At 41.2% G+C, this 24,183-nt stretch overlaps 1 protein-coding gene across 8 annotated transcripts in view; it reads right to left on the reverse strand.

Moving 5' to 3' along the window:
• trio (trio Rho guanine nucleotide exchange factor) overlaps window positions 1-24,183 on the reverse strand; it is a 323,028-nt gene that overhangs the window by 23,506 nt on the left and 275,339 nt on the right. For all 8 annotated transcript variants that reach the window (XM_087346228.1, XM_087346225.1, XM_087346223.1 and 5 more), the window contains one exon: window positions 7,274-7,352. In XM_087346228.1, coding sequence (XP_087202354.1) covers window positions 7,274-7,352 — 79 coding nt within the window. The remainder of the gene's footprint in view (window positions 1-7,273; window positions 7,353-24,183) is intronic.

Here is a 24,183-nt window from a genome sequence, read left to right on the forward strand (position 1 = left end):
GTCAGCGTCAGCGTTTTGAGAATGACAGAGAGGCGGAGATGGTTGTCACACAGTGGTTCCAATCCCAGGCGGCAGACTTCTACGACACAGGTATTCAAAAGTTGGTCCCACGGTATGACAAATGTCTCAATTCCGGTGGAGAATGTGTTGAAAAATAGCTGGACACTTGCTGTATCTGTTGCAATAAATATTTCCATGAAATTGTGTTTTGTTTCTGTAAACGGCCCCAGGGAAACTTACTTTAAGGACGAGCCTCGTAAAATGATATTTTAATTATCTTAATTGTAAATTTTAAATATGAATTGTGATTAGACGGACAAAAACCGAATAATTAATTAAATTTCACAATATGACGCAACTATATCATCTTATAAACTATTGTGTAATCTTTTGGTTTAGATATCGCATGAAACGCAAAGATTTTGCAACAAAATTTACATTAATAAGCTATTAAAGTTGTTACTCAACCTACAAGACACTTTAACTTGCCAAGCAAGTTTACTATGTGGTATTCCATTCGTTGTGTACCAACATTTTATAAGGAACTTCCTACCAATAATATTAAACTTCTAATAACACATTTCTATCTATTGTTCTGTTATTTCCTCTTACGTCGAAATATTATCATCATTACCCTACTCCGAAGCAAAATTAATGCATACATTCCCTTAGGAACAGATACCACGTTTCAAACCCATACAAAAAGAAACCATAGTTCCCAAATATTTGAACTTAGAGCTTATTGAACATCTTTCCATCTTACATTCAGTCAAGTTTCTTCTGTATCTACTGGCATATCGACCTCCTCACTAGAATCGAATGAGGTCTTTACTTTTCATTAGGGCAAAAACATATTTTCGCCCGTCACAGATCGTAAGAACATTCGAAACACCAAGTCAACTACCAGCAAGTGAGACTGTACTCGTATTTAGAACCGTCTTGCTCAATCAGCTTTACGCACTGCACCAATATAAAGCCGTGGCCGATTCTTTCGGTGGACATCAATATCCAGTGACGTCACATTTTATTATTTTTTTTATTTAGTGTTCTGTCTGACGACAGGTCCATATGAACAGGATCCTTCCATCCTTTTCTCGGACTGGGACCTGTTCATATACGTTCTTGGCAGATGATCCAGAAGTGGTTTGCCATTGCCTTCTTCTGTGTGTGAATGGAGTAATCGTTGGGATGCCACGGAGAAACCGGGGAAGCCCCCGGAGGAAAACTCCGTGTTGCCTAGACCACGGCCTTGCCCAACACAAGTTATAAATTCGGGCACCGCCGGGAATCGAACCCGAGACCCCAGGATTACAAGGCCAGCGTTCTAACCGCTAGACCACCTCATCTTATTATTATTTAGTGTTCTGTCTGACGACAGGTCCATATGAACAGGATCCTTCCATCCTTTTCTCGGACTGGGACCTGTTCATATACGTTCTTGGCAGATGATCCAGAAGTGGTTTGCAATTGCCTTCTTCTGTGTGTGAATGGAGTAATTGTTGGGATGCCACGGAGGAAAACTCCGTGTTGCCTAGACCACGGCCTTGCCCAACACAAGTTATAAATTCGGGCACCGCCGGGAATCGAACCCGAGACCCCCAGGATTACAAGGCCAGCGTTCTAACCGCTAGACCACCGTGGGCGTCACATAAGCACCAAAAAAGAGTCCGAACACGCCCTACGGTGAACTGACTCTAAATGAACTGATTCGTAAGCAATAATATTTCCGGATGGGCTCACCATGATGAATCTTGTTTCCGACGCGCAACGAACTTGCTGGACGGATAAGACACAGAGCGATTCATCGGCAAAACACCAGGAACACTAACACGGCGTCAGTCACACCAACCATCCGCAACTCACAACCTGCAATTCCTTTCCATTGCTTCTCACGTGTAGACTCTCGGAGAGAGGTAAAAAAAAAGCCAGATAAGAAATGAATGCTGATAACGATATTCTGTCAAAGAAAACACGATGAACTTGTCATGTCCTGGCCTCACGAACAGCTTGTGCAAGAGAGACGATGACACTGTAACAGACTTATCCGCCACATTTGGAATTCTCGTGACAAAAGTCAAGTGTAAGTCGGATAAACCCCTACACGAATGGCTAATTAGAAAACGCATGAATTAACAGTAACACCACATCCCGTGAAAACAATAACACAACGTAGATCAGTCGGTTTAAACCTCTGAGACTAGCAAAGCAAAATGTATTAATATTAAGTATGCCCAGCAGCGTCGTATAACGCACAGAGACAAAGCTAGGCTACGGTGGAAAACCAACTTAACTCGAAGTTACAATACATGTTTCGACCTGGTACAGCCATCTTCAGGTGAAGTACATACACATAAAAATCACTACTGAATTAGGGTTGATGATAAGTATTTGACCACACCGGGTTGGATCGATATTTTTAATATGACCAATAGTTTTATTCATATCATTAAAAATTACTAAGTAAACAATTAACGTTTTTTTTTTAAAAAAATTTGGCACTACAATGATGTCGTCGCTAATACAAATGTTTATGTATTTGGTATCAGAACCACAGTTAACTTGCAAAAGTCAGTTCATAAGCGTAATCAGTTATTAAAATATTAAGACGTTGGTAATGGGAATGTTCTTGTAAATATGTATTCTTGACATATGTACAAGAAATATAGTTTTCATTTCTTTATTTGCGGTTCCTTCGAATGAAGGTCTTCATTTCTTTGCGGTAAACCCAAATGCGTGTGCCACGGTGGTCTAGCGGTTAGAACGCTGGCCTTGTAATCCTGGGGGGGTCTCGGGTTCGATTCCCGGCGGTGCCCGAATTTATAACTTGTGTTGGGCAAGGCCGTGGGGGGGGTCTCGGGTTCGATTCCCGGCGGTGCCCGAATTTATAACTTGTGTTGGGCAAGGCCGTGGTCTAGGCAACACAGAGTTTTCCTCCGGGGCTTCCCCGGTTTCTCCGTGGCATCCCATTCACACACAGAAGAAGGCAATGGCAAACCACTTCTGGATCATCTGCCAAGAACGTATATGAACAGGTCCCAGTCCGAGAAGAGGATGGAAGGATCCTGTTCATATGGATCTGTCGTCAGACAGAACACTAAATAAATAAATAAACCAAATGCCTACGAGAAAACCGCACATATGAATTTATTTTAATCCGGTCTCTTTACTCTATGCGGCCAAAAGTTTAAATAAATATGACAGTAGCGACGAGACGCCCTCCTTCAATTTCTCACGTATACACGATCTGAAACAAGTGTTTCCTTTACGCCTTCCAGGAGCGTTTCTATTACGTGTTGTAGACATTAATTTCTATACTGCTTCACATTTCGACAAAGGCAAGTGATTATCCAGCCACTTAAGAGAGCTAAAGTCACTGGCTAATAATAATAAACACGAAGATGAGGTCGCATAGCAAAGTGATGTTCCTCGCCTGATAATCGTCGCCGGCCATGTGATATAGTAACAAAGTTTAAATTAAACGTTAAAACCAACAAACACTTACGTAGGAGTCGGGAGATGTTAAATTCAGGGAATGCTCAATAGGATTAAATTTAGAATGTTTTATTTTCCCGTCTCTTACATAGAATCGTAAAGACTAAAAACACATAAAACTAATGATAACTCCTGTTTTAGAGGAATTGAACCTTTTGTCTCTTGGAATCGGCATGAGAAAATTATGTGGGACGGAACTTATTAATTAAATTCTTCACCAAATACTACCAAGGTAATGAATTCAAGTAGGATGGACTTGTCGATCAAGCAACGCGAAAGAGGTATTTGAGAAACTCGTGTAGCATTTCAACTGGAAACCCTGAGAGGTGTGACATACTTTGGTTAAGACAGGAAGATAATATTAAAATGGAAATTAAAAAAAAAATGGTGTGATGACGTTGACTAGATTCAGTTCGCTCTTGTGAACGATCATGATTCTCCAGGACTTTGCTCCACGGAGTTAATTTCTGTTGCTGTAACAAACGACTGATGATAAATACATAATGTATTTGCGGTTAGCCGCTAATGAATCACATGCAGTCTTATTCATTGTGAATGTGTGAAATGTTTAGTTAACTGTTTATTATGTGTGAGTACGTCATATTTGCCATATTCTCTGCCAGTGAGTAATGTATTCTATAACGAAAACACACATTTATTTTAAATTGCACGATTACAATTTTCGTAAATGTAATTTTTCACCGTCTAAAGAATTACATTCTTTAACTAAAATCCTACCACCATGTGTTCAACCGTTCAGGTGTATTCTGTTTGTTAGCTGAGAGTCAGAAGACAGTACAACTTCCACTTCGGACCTGGATTCTCATTTCTAGGAAAGCCGCCCTGCTTACGTGCATATTAATACCTTATTTCCTGCGGAAAGATCAATCAAAATATATAATAATTCAAGTCGTACCGCAAAGAAAACACCACACTTCGCCATTACAAAGATTGACTGATCTGAACATACAGGACTTTAATGGGTCAAAACTGTTCTGGGGTACACAAGTTAAAAACAAATCATAACAAACCGTAACACGCACAATGAACACGCAAATTATTTAAGTATATCTCATAAGTACTTAAGTAGCATAGAGAGCAGGCATGAACAACGCAAGCAACCACGAACGTGTTCGTAGCAAACCTTCTAGTATAGTGTTATCAGTCATTATGCATGGCAATTACTGCAATAGTCTTATCTGATAGAAGACTGCCTTCGCCATAAAGGGGAAAGAAATCCAGAAAAATACAAGTCGCACATCGAAGCAACAGTCTGTAGCGCCTATATACGTTTAGGTTTTACGATTAAAATTTTGCGGGGCCTTTAAATGACGTATCATTCAATCAAATGACTGACAGAGGATATAAAAAAAAAGACACAGGACTGTCATTTTCTTAAAGGTGTGCAGTGAACAGTTTTTATGTGCATAAAAGCTCCTATTCATTCTCAACCTCGGCAGTGAGTTTACCCCCGAGAAAAGATCCCGGTATCCACTGGACAGGATGCTGGGTGAGCCCCAGAGTCTGCCCCTGTCGGGAATCGAAACCCCGATACGGGAAAGAAGGTTTAATCTCCCACATCAAGAATATTTTAGTGGAATGAACGGAATCTTGATTAAATACTTGGATAGAAATTTATAAAGTCGTCATACAAGACGTCCCATAACTTCCCTATCAGTCGCTCTGCTTGAATGATCTTCACATTACAAAACTTGCGTGTTTACAACACCGTGCAAGAAGGAATCCAACCAATAGAACGAAATATAAATAAAAAGGGCGGCAGATATCGGTCTTAGACGTCTTATCAGGAACGTATAGGGCAACAGAAAATGAGAATGTCAGGAGTCACGTTTATTGTAAACTGCAGCAGGAGAAATGGCAAACTCCAAGTCAGATACGGCGTTAACAGATGAGGTCACGTGGGATAAGAACGGGCCCGAACCATCAGACGACAATAAATTCAAATCGGAATAACAATTAATACACAAAATCAGGATTCTCTTTCACGTACGACCATCACAGCAGTGACCAGGGCACGATCTTAGTAACACAAGCGAATGTACTATTATTCTGAATGCGCATGTCCAAAATGAGGATCAACGTGGTGATACGAAGACGTACCCATCACGAACTGCGTCTCTCTCTCTTGTACATTAAACGAATTTTCCCAGTAGGTCCAACCACATAAAAATTCTGATATATTTCAATACTAAAGCATATATAAAAATATTCTATTTTCAAATCGACAACATGAAACCAGCCTTCATGGTAGGGTAAGTGTAGTAAATTTGACACATAAAACTGAAATAAAAAGGGCGTTAGGCACTGAACACGCAGGTCCCATGAGGCACTGAGGATAAAACCCGCTTACAGATGTGCCAGAACTTGGGAGCTGGATACGAACACATATACGAGGTGCGATCAGAAAGTTTCTAGACTGCGCCTATAAAAACCCGTACACTTATCTCAGGTATTAAATTCATCCATCACCCTCGAAGTAGTTCCCCTGGGAGTGAACACAACGATCCCAGCGCCGCTGCCAAGCCTGGAAGCATCCCTGGAAATCTTTCTTTGTCAGCCTGTCAAGCACCATCTGCGATTCTGCCTGAATCTCTTCTATCGTCTCAAATCTCCTTCCCTTTAGCTGAATTTTCATCTTTGGGAAGAGGAAGAAGTCACACGGAGCTTAGAAAGGAAGTTGGGGTCGGTTCTTGCAAGATCTTTGAGCTCCTGACAAACGAGAAGTCGATTCTGCTTCTGGTCCTCAGACAGGATGCGTCGCATGTGGAGTTCTTCCTTTAGAATCAGCTGACAGGTCCCATAGCCTATCCCAACAATGTCGCACAAGTCGTTGATGGTACGACGTCGATCTTCGTGAATGGCCTGCCGAATCTTAGTAACATTTTCGGGCGTTGTGCTCGAAGATGGTCGTCCAGAACGCTCGTCATCATCGACAGAGGTTCGGCCATTTTTAAAACGTGAATGCCACACAAAAGTTTGTGCACGACCCATTGCGGACTCCCCAAATGCTTGCTTTAGCATTTCATAGGTTTCCGTAGCCGTTTTGGCGAGTCTTTGGCAAAATTTGATGTACACGCCATTCCGAAATCGCAGGAGGGTCAGTGTAATGCACTACCAAAACGCCCGTAACTAAGAAACAAATGCTAATTCGATGATGCCGGCTGGCACACTGATTCACTATGAATGTAGGCCGCACCCCCTAGCGGCAGAAGCTCGTACTACATCCGGTTCGCCCTCTATTGACACAGTCTTGAAACTTTCTGATCGCACCTCGTACATTCACAGGAAACTGGTGATATTTCGTAGTATCTGACAAACTGCTGGCCATAAGCAACATTTTCTGTATCCCCACCCAGCAGCCCATCCCTACAAAGCACAGAGTCCTATTTGTTTCGAACAAGCCATAAAACCTTATCAAACATTACTTTCCTTACTGTCTCACTCGCTATAAAATGACGAAATTTCCTGACTTATCGCAGTATTACTACCGCGTGTTGTCGTAACGTCCAGCTCCAAAAAAAGGCGCGGAATTGGCGACATTTTGAACCTTGTACCACCCGCTTTATCGAGGCTAACCGTGCAATTTGCCTACAAGACGCACTTGTCAGTTTCATATGATTGTCAGAGTAACAAGCGATTATGACCCCAAAACGGTATTAACCAAGCGAACTTGATAATGAAGATGTGTGTTCTCTCCGAGGTACGGAATGAGTCTTTAAATGTTACTTGGACTCTTGAGCTTTAGAGGTCTGACACTCACCCGCTGAAGACCCTACGTTTGTTGACTGGCGAACTGGTGGTCACTGTACCAGCGACGCTGCCATCGCTTGTGCCGGGTTCTGCAACAAGGAAGAACACACGACTTTCAAAACATACCAAGTCATCGAAAATTTAAAAAAAAAAATTCCATTTACCACCTCAAAGATAATTACAAAACAGGCTGTTAAATTCCAATCTCTCAAACAAGAAAATAAAGACGTTTATACATAACATGATGCCACAAGTTAAACAGCACTAACACGACGAAATACGTAGTAACATAAATTATAAAAATTAGAACCTACAGCAAAGTCCGGTTAACTTTTAATTTCTGCACTGAATAATTTTCTTTAACAGATAAGTTATTAGAATTAACTATTTTAATTAAACAGATATACATTGCATTACGCAGTGGCCACAAACGCACAGGTTGAGAACCCCTGCCCAAATGTTAGTTACTACACAATTAATTTTCTTACACGAGGCACAAAAACACGGCGGGAGGGGAAAGGTGTTGGGTGTTGAGATTCTAGGTGCAATGGGTCAGTTAAGTAGCAAGGCTGTGCGACTGAACTTCCCCACACGCCTCTTAATCTCCTTCCTTTTATTAGTGGACTCGTCCAAATATACTGCGTGCGCATCGTGTTGACAGCAGCCACGCTTAAGTAGTTGAACTGTACATTTCACTGAATTCAAAATGACCTACATCTGCTGTACGGCGGAGACCGAACCTCGGGAGCTGCAACGTGACTTCCTGGGACGTTCCAGTTCGTTATTTGCCAATCAAACAGTGCGATAAGCAAAAGTAGACTGCGATTTAGCACACTTCAACTAATAAGCTTATCGTACTTCCTTCAGCAAGCATTTTCTTATATAAAAAACAAACGAGCAACGTTATAAAACGAGACGCACTTTAAACAGAATGGGTTCATTAAAATGTAAAGGGGAAACTTAGAGCACAATTAACGGCGATATCATGGAATAAAACGAGATTTATACTTAGATAAGATACAGGAACACGCAGATAAGGAAGGAAAAGTTGAGAAATACAAAAGAAAATTCAGTGACATGGTCACACAACGCCCAAGGAAAAGGCTTCATTCGATTGAAAATTAATGATGACCCCTAAGGGGAACACTCCTTTATCTTCAGTTCATCAAGAAATTCTTCACCATTTATGGAACCTAAGGGTCCACTAAAGAGTTCGGAAGAGCCAGGCCGCTAAGAAATTACGTACCAGCAAAATACTCAAAAGAGGCTGAAATATTGAAAAGAAACACAATCTGCGAAAAGAACGAAAGCAAAATAACCAAGATGCTGCCTTGCGCTCACTAGTGTGCAATCGTTAGAGGGCGTACCTCATATTCGAGATGTCAAAGAGTTCGAATATCGACCCTTACACCGGCCCCACTGAATTTCTCAACGTTACCCTCAGTCTCCGCAGGCAACGACCTCATCAGTCACCATCTCTAAACCACCATTCACATCAAGCAATTCGAAAAACGTCTTTACGTGACCAAAGAATCGACAAATCAACATCGTTTTAAATGGCATCACAACTGCTAGATGATTCGATGTTACACGAAAAGAATATGTGAATTACGAGGCGCGTCCCAAAAGTAAGTTTCCCACTCGTCCCACAGCTAGCAAACCTTATATTGCGCGAAGCGACTGTGCGTACGTGATAGAGCAATGACGTAGCATGGCGCATGCACTAACGGAACTTCCCGCGTTCTCACAGTAGCATCGTTGCAGCTGTTGAAGATGGAGGTTCTTATTCCAGCTCCCGCCGACTGTGAAGTACGGTCAGTGATAACGCTAGGCCGCACACGGCTCGACGGACAGCAAGTCTCCTGCAGGAGTTCAGCTGGGAGGTGTTTAATCATCCACCCTACAGCCCGGACCTCGCTCCCAGTGATTTCCATCTTTTCCTACACCTCAAGAAATTCCTGTCCGGTCAGCGTCAGCGTTTTGAGAATGACACACACAAAACGTAAGACCCTGGAGTAAAAGTGGGCTAACGCGCAAAGTTGGAAAATCTGAAATAATGCAAAAGAAATGTAACATGGCAGTCGCTGTTTTTTTTATACACACGAGGGTTAAGCAACGTGTGATTCGCTGTCTTAGAAACCTGTGTCTTTCGCGGTCACAAAAGTGGAATTAGAATGATCACGACTTATCTTTTATTTTATTTTAATAAACCGTGAGTCACTGATAGGACTTGAACCTACAGATGAAAGTTTCGCTAATTATTTGCACACTCCAACAGTTTCTGCCTTTCAGAAAAAAAAGTCATGATGATTAATAACTGTTCCGATAACTAGTTTACGACAGAAACACTATCCACCGACCACGTGCTTTGTCGTCATATGGTGCGGGAAGGTGCAGGACGGTGGCTCAAAGCAGCTGACGTCTAGAAGCGCCTCGGAATATCACACTGTTTCGGTGGAATGTAAATCTCATGCAGTGTGCGGACGGGCTAAGGCAAAGTTATCCCCTACACCTGACAAAAGTGTATGAGGCAAGGCTGTCCTTGTGAGCGAAGCTCAAAGTTAAGCTGACTTTGTGATTAACTAAATACCACACAACGAAAACGTTTGAAGGAATGGAGGTACAGCGCCACACATTCTTAACCCTTTAAGACCCAGTGGTAACTATATGTACCACCTGCTTCAAACACTTAATAACTCTGCGTTTTGTATGCATGGGTTTCGGATTGTTCTCAGTGTAAACAGCGATTATTTCCTTAAACAGCGTCAACCAGTTGTCATTTTTAATGGTAAAGTGTTGTGTTTTCTTCGCGGTACGGACTGAATTCTTTATATTCAGAAGAAACTTCGGTTTCAGAGGGTTAATACGGGCCCTGCACTCAGGCGAGTGGTCGTGATCACGCCTATAGAGAAGAAGCCTCCCTGGACTGAGTAGGCCCCGGAGCTGGTGTCTACGCGGTGTTTGTCAACGTGCAAATGCGAAGGTTGGACCATGCAATAAACCTGGTCTATCAACCGACGCCATATTGGGCATCAGTCAGCGGCGCCGTGTCGGCGATAACCTAACTGGTGAGCGCCGGTGAGTTATAACGGTGATCACGAGGACGGACATAACTAGGACATTTAAATAAATAAGAACAGTGATTTCATCATAATCATCGTTTCACGTACGCGCTCTGTGGTCTGTTGCTGTCTCCTGTCGGCGCCTTCAGGGTCACCCACAAACACTTTCCTCCATTTGGTCTGGGACGGAAAATCAAAAACGGGATCCCTGGAAAAGGATGGTGGGTATTCTATTTCAATACGCATCACTCCGTTCCGTTTTAAAATTTAAAAAATTCGGAAAATGTGTTTTGTAAACTGCAATTTCAGTCGCGTTATGTGAAAACCATTCAACATTTCAGTAAAATTTCATAACCAGCGTAACTAAAAATATCTACTACCTGCTTCGACACCCAGTTACTCTCCTTTAGCACTTAAGGGGTTTTCTATCTTTATCAGCGTAAACAACAATTATTTTAAGATGGCTGTCTTCTGTGTTGTAGCCCCGTGTAGTTTTGTAGAAGTTTACAAACGCTTCAGAGGTCCTTGCTGCCTCCATCATCAAGGCGATGGGGGCGACCAGACTTCTACCAAGATTACACGGCGCTACAACACAGACAAGACAGCCTTCTTCATGTCAGTCGTTTTTCTGCGGAGATAAAAAACAAGAATAATGTCCAAAACAGTACTTAAATGATTAACTACTTATGTAACAAGAAATACTACTTCCGTCAATACGAGGCCAACTTGGAATAACCAGACCTGGTTCAGTCACTTGGATAATTACATAAAACACTGAGAAGCGTCTGCAAGCTCTTTCCTCTAATCTGTCGACAGAACAGCAGCTCTTTATTTAGATATGACGCTGAAGTCTAGTTTACGCGAGACAAAACTGACATCATGGAAGTGTTGTAACCATGCAGTTAAGCTGCACATGTCAATATACCACAATTTCAACAAACTCTGTGCACAGGCCCTTCTTGAGAAGCTTCCAGTCGCTCACACCACTGAAGAAATTCGTTGTCGCTATTCATTACGTGTTTATTTAACGACACTAACAGTAGCTCAGTAGAATTGTTGCTATCCTGAACCAGACGAATCCATAAGATGACAGCCTTCTGGTATAATGACTCCATCAACGCCGTCATGACGGAGAAAGCACATTCCTCTGAAACGTCGGTCAATTTCTACCAGACTACACGGGGGCAGTATCCCAGAAGGCTGCCATCTTCATAATCGCTGTCGTGAGAACCTGAAATCTCACCACAGCCTAATTTGCTAATAGGCTAATTACAAGCAGGCCATGAAATTCTATTGTAACAAAAAAATTTAGAACCTAAACTTAATTTGTATGGTAAAAAGTTCCTGCCATAACATTAATAAGCTATTAATCATTACGAGAGAAATTTTATCGAAAGTTATTATGTTCATAACAGCATTTACAAAGTACTCAATATTCGATAAAACAACGCATTAATTACACTTCGTAGTTTCAAGCAGTGGACATATGAAAGCCTTGTGCATCCCTGAGATTAGTGTTTGGGAGTGAAACCCCTGGTACCTACAAAATGGACGTCCGTCTACTTGAAAGCTTCAACGTCAGGTTACAAGAAGGAATTTCGAATGTGAAACAAACACCTTGAAACGACGAAAAGAAACACATTTATAACACAACACGAACACCAACACGTTAACAAACTCGCGCCGTCAGTGATTACACTATTGAGTTATTGAGGCTACTTCAGCTGTTCATCCTATCTCACTGCGCAGACTCGTGAAAGAGGAAATTGACAGGAAACTACAATCCAACATTTTTCGTTGGGTGGAACAAAGATGCTTCACTGGTTCGTGTATGACTGTAAATCATGTATAAGAAAGGAACATGTAGTTAATGCAGAGATTCCTACAATTATCAAAACACACGCACGCTGATTACAGTACGAAATCCGAGGCCTGGCTGTCTTAAGAAATTACATTCTCCAAACGCTTGCCTCCGAACAAAAACCTGGGATACAAGCAAATGTTCACTGAAAAGCTGAGAGTCGCTGAACTAGTCAATCTCATTTTATGGAACATTAAGGTTCGTTACCGTGACCACAAAATCCTTCCATCAGTCCCAATCCTCAGCCACACGACTCCAGTTCAAAATCCCACGCACTTTTGAGGATGCATTTTAATAATATAACTCCCATTTGCGCTTAAAGGTGCGTACACAACGGAATTCGCGAATTGCTGGCGCGTGGGCAGCATTACGAACACCGAAACAATGTTCGCTCAGTGTGGACGCGTTCACTGTTCGTCAGTCTCCATCTTACGGGTTATGTTCGTACCTCTGATGAGCTGAACGAAACAATTTCTTTGCTGTTTTATCTTGCTGTTAATATGTGACGTCGCAGTGGCCGCGAAAGGTCAGAGGCGTTGAAACTGGGATCGCGGGTTCGAATCCCGCTCTAGGCATGGAAGTTTGAACTAGTCTGTCTGTGTTGTGCTGTCCTGTGTAAGTGCAAACATTAGAACTAAAAGGAAAAATTATTACGAAACTCTACTGTCACCTTATGGGGAATTATCAGATTACATGGAGGGGGAGGGGGGGAGAGATAAACGAGCTCTTTTCTACTTTAAACGCAGATAAAGCAGCTTCTGAAAGAAAGACGAATACAATTTTTTTTACCACATAAGATCCACAGATGAGACCGTCAAAAGTGGATAATAAGAAGACTTTCGGAATGCGAAAATCAGGCAAGCAAGAGGCAGACGCCATCTTGACATAAGCCGCGACCACCTCCTTTCAGATACCTAACAACTCGTCAATTGTATTCGTAAAGCTAAATCAATCGATGCATACGCGACGAAAAGGCAGTTTTAAGTAATCGAACAATTAAATAAATTAAAATCAAGATACAGGCAACGGGAGAGTTGTTCTTTCCCGAACTGGGACTGACGGAGCCATTGCCAGATTGGCGGACCAGGCTGGCTCTGCAGTGAGAATGTTTTAAACGCCTTTCATATCGAAGATACAAGCGGTTAAATTTAAATTCCTGTGTGCGCTGTGAAAAAACGCGGAGCAGTGCGGCCACAAAAACTATTACGGGATTTTATGCAACTAAGACTCAAAACTTTTAAACTTAATTTTATTTTCAGCATCAAATAAACAGTAAGGCAGCACAGCCTATTCAAAATAAATACACGCAAGACTGAAATTGTGAATATACGGCATGCTGTTACGTACATGCCATCCACGACACCTCAGAGATCTTGGATGTTCAGTTGCTGCAAAGCTACGATATAAATATGACTTTGCACATGGTACATAAATTATCTTTCCTTCCATTCTGTTCTGTATCTACCATATATAAAATGTTTAAAATAAAAGGTATCTGTATTAATGGCATAATTACGTGCAGACACACTAACCTCTGTAAGATACGTCATTTTTGAGAACGAAACTTTTTTTTTTCAATTTGAGCCTCATGTAAAACAGGGGGGGGGGGGTTAAAACTATGTTTAACCCTTAAGAAGCAAAATTAAATATAACAAGTAATTTTTAGTGTATCCCCCCCCCCCCCCCCCCCCCATCGCCAAGACCGCAAAAGGGAACAAATTTAATCGAAAGTTGGAAGAACGTGACCTCCAAATGTTGAATTCACTTTGTACATTAAGATGTCCGTCTTCTGGGTTGTTGCGCTGTGTAGTCTGGTTGATGTTAACCAACGTTTCAGAGGTCATACTGCCTCCGTCATCAGGGTGTCATCACCCTGATGACCAGACTACACAGCGCAACAACCCAGAAGACGGAAATCTTCATACTCATCGCCCTGATGACGGAGGCAGTATGTCCTCTGAAACGTTGGTTAACATCGACCAGACTACACAGCGCAACAACCCAGAAGACAGAAATCTTCATACCCTGATGACGGAGGCAGTATGACCTCTGAAACGTTGGTAAACATCGACCAGACTACACAGCGCAACAACCCAGAAGACGGAAATCTTCATACTCTGATGACGGAGGCAGTATGACCTCTGAAACGTTGGTTAACATCGACCAGACTACACAGCGCAACAACCCAGAAGACAGAAATCTTCATACTCTGATGACGGAGGCAGTATGACCTCTGAAACGTTGGTTAACATCTACCAGACTACACAGCGCAACAACCCAGAAGACAGAAATCTTCATCGCCCTGATGATGGAGGCAGTATGACCTCTGAAACGTTGGTTAACATCGACCAGACTACACAGCGCAACAACGCAGAAGACAGACATCTTCATACTCACCGCTGTGAGAACCTCAAGTCTTACACTTTGTAAACGGAGTTGGATGCAGAATTTTTACAAAAAACGATTTGGCTACAGTGATCTATTCAGAAAATGGAGGAATCAGCTGACAGCAGTTCCCTCTTGGTGGTCCACACTGGAGCAATCCGCATTATCGATTTCTGTCCTTTAATACACTTCCATCTCATCGAACACGAAAAGCAGCGTCCTTGCCGTCCCTTCCGCCTTGTTGGCCACGTGTGAAACTGCGATTTTTAGAAGCCCTTTCTCTGGGTGCTCTGTGTGGATTTTTAACGGGTGTTCGGACTCGAAACAAAAGCTTAAAACCGGACAGGCGAATCACGCAAACCAGTAGAACTACGACGAAGTGACAGAATCTGAACATCAACATTTCCTCCAGATGGCGGTAAGTGACATCACGAGCTCAGTAGTTTCTGCAACCATACTTGTAGAAGTGACTCTGGACTTGGCATGACTTGATCTATGAATTTCCAAATTTGGCGAGATGCTTGCAGACACAAAACGAAACACGTCCTTATATGGATATAGCATAGGCTTTACACCAACAACAATTATTTATCCTTAGTGCTGGGCGATGTCAGTGTCTTGTCACGCTCAGATTACGAGAAGTTGCCGCTATAAATACTCAATCCACCATCTTGGTAACAAAAAAATATATACGAAAAAGTTTCTACTTGAACAGTAGCACGCGAGCAGCTGTTAACATAACGCCAAATGTCACTCGCCCATTGGTCAGAAGTATGTCATATTGTGCAATGATTGGCTAAACTATCGCGGTTTGCTATCCGTTTAGTTTACATGTCTGAACTGTTCCGCACAAAAAATATATATAAATATTCTGTATTTAATCTGTCGCATTATTAATTTTAACATCTTATTGTATACAAAAGTTTAATATCCTTTCCACTGAAAATGGTGGCATATAAAAAGTTAACGACAAGATTAAAATTTACCAGAACCGCCTAATTTTGAAATCAGGCAACAAGTTCTTCGTTTTCTTGCGTAGTGTAATTGCATGTGGCACAACAAATGTCGCGAAAGACGAACTGGTTCCTGGATTGTATAAGAGCATTGCCTAATTAGCACCTAACAGTAAGATCAGAGCGAATGATAAACCTGAAACATCCGGAAGGTACCGGTATTTTGTTTTAGAGTACCGTTCCAGGACCTGGAGAGCCTGAGAAAACATCGAGAACTCATAATTAGAGAGAGAGATGGGTTACAATCTTCATATTTATCTTACAGAAATATTCCATGAAAAACAGTTTCAATCTGTAATGGTAAAGTGTTGTATTTTCTTTGCGGAACGGACTGAATTCTTATATTATAAATACGGGCGAGCCACGGTGGTCTAGCGGTTAGAACGCTGGCCTTGTAATCCTGGGGTCTCGGGTTCGATTCCCGGCGGTGCCCGAATTTATAACTTGTGTTGGGCAAGGCCGTGGTCTAGGCAACACGGAGTTTTCCTCCGTGGCATCCCAACAATTACTCCATTCACACACAGAAGAAGGCAATGGCAAACCACTTCTGGATCATCTGCCAAGAACGTATATGAACAGGTCCCAGTCCGAGAAAAGGATGGAAGGATCCTGTTCATATGGACCTGTCGTCAGACAGAACACTAAATAATAATAAGATGAGGTGGTCTAGCGGTTAGAACGCTGGCCTTGTAATCCTGGGGTCTCGGGTTCGATTCCCGGCGGTGCCCGAATTTATAACTTGTGTTGGGCAAGGCCGTGGTCTAGGCAACACGGAGTTTTCCTCCGTGGCATCCCAACAATTACTCCATTCACACACAGAAGAAGGCAATGGCAAACCACTTCTGGATCATCTGCCAAGAACGTATATGAACAGGTCCCAGTCCGAGAAAAGGATGGAAGGATCCTGTTCATATGGACCTGTCGCCAGACAGAACAAAAAAAAAAAAAAAATCCGGGCGTCAGCTCTAAAGGGTTAATACAGTCATGTTATGCCATGGTGTCCTGTGGCCTGCGCGCGAGAGGGGAGGTAAGAGAAATGGGGGGGGGATAGCGAGACTACGAACTAGGACATTGGTTGTAGAAGGCGAGTTAAAAAGACAGTGTAGCTATAAATCGTTTGGAGAACACAAACACTTAAACACTCTTGCTATGGAGATTGACGAAAACACACCTACTCAACAAATTTGTTAGATGAAGCAAGTAGAATATTCATTAATGCGTTGACAAGCCCCCTTTCCTTGACTCTGTCCATACCAACCAACCCTATTTTCCTATGATCCACTTAATATCTTAATCTCCATCAAGGCGAGATCTTCCAAGCGGTCTATTCCCTTCAGGCTTTCCAACCAAATCTCTGTACGCAATTCTCACCTCTCATCATGCATATTTATGTAACGTCAAACTAACCACAGATTAAAAACCTTTACGTTCTAAGTCATTCACGTAAGTGACACGTAAATTATGCAGAGCGGGGTCACGCTACAAGTCAGGTCAAGGTCAGCTCAGGTATAACAATAAGACTGTACGACATTCCAGATAAGATGACAGGCGATGAAAACAACGTCTTGTGTGGGGGAATTACTGAGGCTGCTCATTAACCTTGACCCCCAACAAACAATGAAACAGAAATTATATTATTCTCTGTAGCGATGACTATTTGTAGAGTCACATGGCTTGTAATTGTATCTGTTCGAATTTCACACATAAATAATGTTAAATGTTAAATGTGCCCTCAGACACAGGGAAACCCCCGTACGAAGACCACGTACTAAACATGGAATACAAAGAATTACATGTCTCCAAGTGCGGGCCTCGAGACTTCGAACTGACGTCAAAATGAATAACACAGAAACCTATGACGAAAATCTGTACAGTATAACCCACATACACAATACGCAAAAAGAAAAATGCGAAAGCTAGAGCATTAAGGAATTTATCAACACAGATCCTTTACAGCTCTTCAGCAACGGATTTAATTCTGTTTCTTTGACGACGTCGGAACTTTCAAATAAACTGTATCTATGTCCAAGCTTTGTAGAAATAATTAAGTATTTATTAAATGTGGCCAGACCGAACGACGAAACTGTTTTACGCACAAAAAAAAAAGAAAACAGTTTTGAAAGCTCAACATGTTACAGAACCGGTTACAAATTTACAGGTTTGTACCAAGTGATAATATCCCCCCCCCTCCCCGTAGTTTTCTGCAGATAAAAACTTATCGTCAATAACATATGCACAGCAAGCAATCGAATTACATTAAAGTTAATTAAGGAAAGCTAAAAGTAGATAAAACAATATCTGACTGAACGAAAGGATGCCAAGTCATAACATACACGCAGAACAGATGAAATATTACATTAATATTCTTCAAGGACATGCGCATTTATAACCCAGTTTTACAACTACAATCAGAATGTTATGCCTTGCCATTAAAGATAATCTTTTCCTGGCTATTCAAAGCGATATTCTAGGTTTTGATGGTGCGTGAACTTCCAGGTTGGCACCGACGTCTCGGAGGAACATGCCGTCACCATCTTTCAGGCTCTTCCGAAACTTTGGTATCCAAACGGCGTCACAACACAGAACAACATCGAAGTCCTCGCCGTCATGAGACCATAAAACCTCACACAGAATACGCCATATTCTGTAGACAGTATGTAGGCCTCACGTTTGTGCGCCTTAGGGATACGAGAAATGCACAAGAAGTTTATTGGAAGCACCTTAGGGTAATATTAAAAGACTTTAAAGACTCAGGGCGTGGTCTAGATTAATCAGGTGGGACAATGGCGGACTGCTGAATCATTGGGTTCCATGAAATATGGGACGTTTCTTAAGTACGTGAGTGACAGTTTTTCTTTTCAAGAACTCTACTCGGTGAAGTCATAAAACCGAAAATATTCGACTGCAAATTCGAAGAAGTTAGTTAACACACGAGTAAACAGATCAGCTCGTATCCTATTCCAATTCGCAAATATCTGGGGTTATAAATAAGATCGAGAGATAAATTTCCCCACGACACATTTCCTCTTAAACACCACATTATCCGCAAATTATGAGTTGGCATTCTTAAAAACAATATCTTGCCTAGCGTCCCAATTACTTAAAACATTCGTTTCACGTTAAAAATGCCCAGATACAGCTTCTCCGCATTGCTGGAACCAATGTTACGATCTGCAAGGCAGTAATTTAATTCGCCACAATCTACAAATGTAAACATCAGCGTTCAATGTCATAACTGTTAGCATTATGGCACCAATTGTTTTAGTAAAATTACTGCAACGCTTCATCATTAGTTCTCTGGAGTACGCAGAAAACAGAAAGGGCTTTCGATACTGAAGAAACAAGACGTAACTTATAGAATCGAATTCAACGTTATCACATCTTGAGGAAAAGATCCGATGAGTTGATGGTGAAGACAAATTGTACAGTGCAACAAAAATCAAAGATGAGTGCACATAAACCGAGCGTCTCACCAATTTATAAACAAATTCTGCATAGAATCAACAACAGATTACAGAAATTCTCACTCATCGCATTGTGATAAATTTTAAAGTCATAATCAAATAAATACTCCAGGCTTCAAAACACACAAAAATGTTCCAGAGAACAGAAAATAGTCTTTTGGTCCAACGTCTATGGAGCCAACTGACATAGCCCGAGGAAAGCTCAAAATTATAAACGCTGTGGCAGAGGAAACGAATGTTTTTCGAATGGCTAGTACTCGGCAAGGAGGAGGGTGGGGGGATTTCCGCCCCTTGCTAGTAGACAGCTTAGATCAGCGTTTCTCAAACTTTCTGCCCTTGTGGAACCCTTGAAATAATATTCATGTCTCAGGGAATCCCTACATAAAAATTATTATATATCATTATTGATTTTTTTTTTTATAAACTTAAAGTTCATAAGAAAAACTTAATATATTTTTTTCTGATAGCTGGTTTACGCAAAAAATTACTTACGTTTTTTTTTCAAGTTTATTGGAAATACAAAAAAAAAAAAAACTGAAATCGAACTGCCTGTTCAAAAGACCTCATACGGAGGTTTTCATTCACACAAAAAATTAACATAAATAACCAATATCGTATATAACACATATAAACATATATTAACTACTACAATAACTAAATCGTTTACTGACAATGTTAAAAATGCATAAGATAAATCAAAGTAAAATGTCATATGAACAAATATGTGTCAAGGAAATGTTATTTTTGAAGCCAATTTAAATAATAAAATTTACTTGAGTCATAGATGATACGTGAATCCACCACGTAGAGCTCCTGTACACTGACCACTAAAGGCGGTTTCACGCTGGCGCCTTATAGACGTCCCTAAATATATTTCTTATTATTATTATATTTCTAAATGACATAACAGGTTGAAGACTTTATTATAATACCCAAGAATTTTCCGAGAATATGTCGTACGTGTATAGTAAAATTACGAATATGAAATTAAACATAAAAATGACTCAAAAATACATTTACATATGATTAGCCTATTCATCACGATTGCTCGCGGAACCCCGGTTGAGAAACGCTGGCTTAGATGATGCAGTTTCAGTAGCCATGGCACCGTGGACCCGCGAGCATCGGGTGTTTGTCGTTGAAAATTATATCAAAAAGTTGTGAATCCGTAATTGGGGTTCAGCGCCTTTTCCGTGAACAGTTCAATGTGGAGAGCCGTGGAAACATCCCTGATCGTAAGACGATAGATACTCAGGTGGGTCGATGCGTTTAGGACAACAGGGTCTGTGACGAATAGGAAACCACCTGGCCTTCCCGCGTCTGTGCGTACCCCTGAAGACGTTGAGAGTGTGAGATTGGCAGTTCTCAGAAGCCCGAGGCTCAACAATTTCCCGCTTCCAGAACTGCCCAGACGAAGGATAAATATGGGGCAAATGTGGTTCCAACAGGATGGTTCCACGGCACACACGGCGAGAGCATCGATGTAGGTGGTTCGTGGCATGTTTCCCCAACACGTCATCTCCCGCCTCGCTCCCCTGACCAGTCCGTATGTGACTATTTTCTGTGGGGTTACCTCAAATCAAAGGTCTACAGAAACAAACCAAGCAACATCCAGGACCCGAAAGATTCCATTCGTCAGGAAATCGCTACTGTGGGGGAAGAAATGTTGGGAAGAGCAATGCAGAATTTCGAGGAGAGGCTGCAAGAGTACGTGCAGAAGGAAGGGCGTTATTTTTCGGAAGTAATTCAAAAATGTTCAACAAAAACTGCATTGTAAAACCTTCGTTTTTTGTGTAATTAAAATTTTTGTAACTTAAAAATCAACTGAGTTATTGTTATTTGAAAAACACGCGTTTCCTCAGCAGCACCCTATACTTCAAAATAACTACAGAAAACGCTGTCAATAGCAAATCGGGTTGCCCGTAAGTAGTTACTTACATACAATAGACCTATGTGTTTTTAAACCAAACAGTTTTTCCAAAACTTTTATTCTTACATATGACTACTTGTGTTATTTATAAGCACGTGGTTTTCCTTTATTAGTTGGACGCTGTTGTACCGTGTGTAATTAAGTACTTAAGGGCAACCCGATTTGCTACTGACAGCGTTCCCTGTAGTTATTTTGAAGTATAGGCATTTGCCACACTCCTTACAATAAACCACGACTGGCCTTTTCCGAAACCTTACCGCGCACATTCACTAACAGTGTACTTGAAACGTCATTAAATAATCTACACATCAATCAATCAAGACCGTTAGTTGCAGAAATGTATCGATCCAGTCAGAGTGAAAAGTTTCTACGATTTCATATTCATTTGTGACTCATGTCTGACTTTAAGTCATGCTGTAGGTACTGCTTCAATGTAACATGAACTTTTAAGGTCTTATGACCTTAGAACTCGAGGTTAAGCACAGAGTCCCAGCTAATCGACCTTTAAAAACAGAAATATCGATTCAAGTCGAACAAATTTAATTTGCGCGAAATCGAACTCTGATCCTCAATCAACTAAATACACCACTGTTACCACGTTAAGTGCAAAACAATGGTACAGAACGTCACTTAACATCAGATTGCATTGTCACAAGTTACTTGCAACGCGGATAAAATTACCTGAATAAAGAAATGTATAAAACACAAACTCAGAAATACATACTCCTAATTTTAGTGCATAAATTACGTGAAAGTATGGCTGTCTCCTGGGTAGTTGAGCCGAGCAGTCTGGTAGAAGTTTACCAACATCTCAGAGATCTGACGATGGAAACATCAAGCACATTGGTAAACTTCTACCAGACTGCTCGGCGCAACAACCCAGAAGACAGACATCTTCTGAAACACCAATCGCCTTAATGATCGATCAATCAGCTGTTCACACGACAGAGAGACAGAAATCTACCTTGGGCATCGTTCAGTGTCCACCACATCAAAAACGATTAAAATAAAAGTATCTGACCATATTCAAATCTGTCACAATTTATTCAAAAAATTTCGTACGATGAGACATTCTGGAGAAAACTGATATGACAATGTTAATTCAGATCCCAACACAAAATTTAATCGAAATATCTTTTCGAAAGACGTATTTTTAATGCACTACGTGCCACGAACGATAATGCCGCAATATTATATAAGGCTTTTTAACTGGCTTCAGCGGAACAGTTCATTTATAAAATTTGCAACGCAATCTGCAAGCCATATTATGATTAATACTTTCTCCAGACATTTCTTGGTACATACAAAGTGCATCTGTTTTTGCGAGTTCGTAATTCTAGAACAGCAAACATAACACACTGACCCAATTTTGTTTCGTCATTAACCGCGAGACCCATCTGGCCAGTTTCATGTCGTAGAAACCGGTTTAACAATTTCCATGCCGGTCTTTATACAGAAAACCTCCGTCCGTTACATTTTCCAACACAACACAGCATCAGTTTTTGAAAATCCTCGTAGCAGCTTTAAAGTTGTTACATGACAGGAAACATTACGGTAGTATATTTGCGTCATATTGTGAATTAGGTTAATATTTTAATATTTTCCGTCAAATCACAATTTTAATAAGATAATAAAATATAAAATATTTAAAATATCATTTCACGTTCCGCAATTCAGTATTAAACCTCGACCCGACACAGTAATACTTCTAGATGTCTTCCGCCAGACACGTCATGTCTCTATCTTCTCATCACCGACTAATATTGAACATCAGATGAACCACGCCTTCGTTCTAATATATAAGAGTAATCTGCTAAGAACATTTCAATAAACTGCATAACATTATAAATGATTGTAATTCGAGTTTTAAATTTTACCAATCTAATTTTATACCTGAGGACGGTTATATATAACCGAAACATGTCGTAAGAGACGTTCCAATTTGTAAATCGATCATTCGATGCGGAACGTGAAATGATATTTTAAATATTTTATATTTTATTATCTTATTAAAATTGTGATTTGACGGAAAATATTAAAATATTAAGGAAACATTACATCCAACGATATTCTAGTGGATAAAAATAAATCAACTGACCATAGTTTCCTCTGAAATATGTATCAATGAGAATGGAACGTTGATTTTAAAAAAAAACCGAGCACCTATAAGAATTAGTTAGCATTTGCTTCTGAAAGACACACACAAAATGACGTAACGCAGCGCATGAACGGACTATACACAGCGTCGTTGCAAAATACTACCAGTTCGATTCTTTCAACAGTGAACACCTGCCACGCAAAGTCTTCAGGGGCGGTGAAGACGTCAGTGTTGGCCATCTGGGTCTTTTAGTGGCGCAAACTTGTGGGTCCAGACGGCGTCACAGCCCAGAAGACCAACATCGGCATAATTACATAAAGTGTTCGGGTGAGGAAACAAAATTTTTGGACACAGAGTGAAACGGACATGTAACCGCGCATATAGTGTGTCTATTTCTGAGGAAAATCTTAACACTAAAACAGATAATACCTCGGAATTAAAACATACGTCCAAGAGCACCTGAGCACGCGTTCTTAAAATAAACGATCCGTAAGACACAGCTGGGCCCATGTCCGAAATACCCGTCCAGAAAACACTTCTCGGTGAAATGTAATTCGAGACTATTCTTAAAGGAACATTCTATATATGTTTCTAGAAACTGAAATGTGTTCCTGTGTCTGATTTCACATTGTCACGGCAGTGAATACAAAAGAAGTCTGGTATGTCTGACAGACACAGGCGACAAGTGAACGGCTGGGATTGCAAGGGCCGCGGTTCGAACACCGTACCTGTGAGATATCGCTGAACCCGGCCGTAAACAGATCTGATATTGTTAACAGACATCCGACGGCGAGAATGTGCAGGGGACGGTGGAGCTGAGGACACGAGTGGCGTGTCCATAGTTGCAGAATCGTCAGGGTGTCCCGCCCCGCGAGATCCTCTATGCATGACGAGCATTGATGACAGAGTTTCCTCGACTTCCAAGTTCTTCAACACTGGCTTCCCGGGTTTCGTCAGCAACAGACACAGTTAATAATTTTTCCAGCAAACAGAACGAACTCGTATGCCGTAGAAACTGTCAAAACACACACTTTTAAGAAACGCAAACAGATTTACCATCTCAGTTTGAACAGAACTTCATGCCTGATGCCACTAGTGGCAATGTCA

This window comes from Zootermopsis nevadensis, unplaced genomic scaffold (assembly GCF_977971745.1).
Source record: "Zootermopsis nevadensis isolate Lab colony 2312 unplaced genomic scaffold, Znev_1.0 Znev_ptg000010l, whole genome shotgun sequence".
Lineage (NCBI taxonomy): Eukaryota > Metazoa > Arthropoda > Insecta > Blattodea > Termopsidae > Zootermopsis > Zootermopsis nevadensis.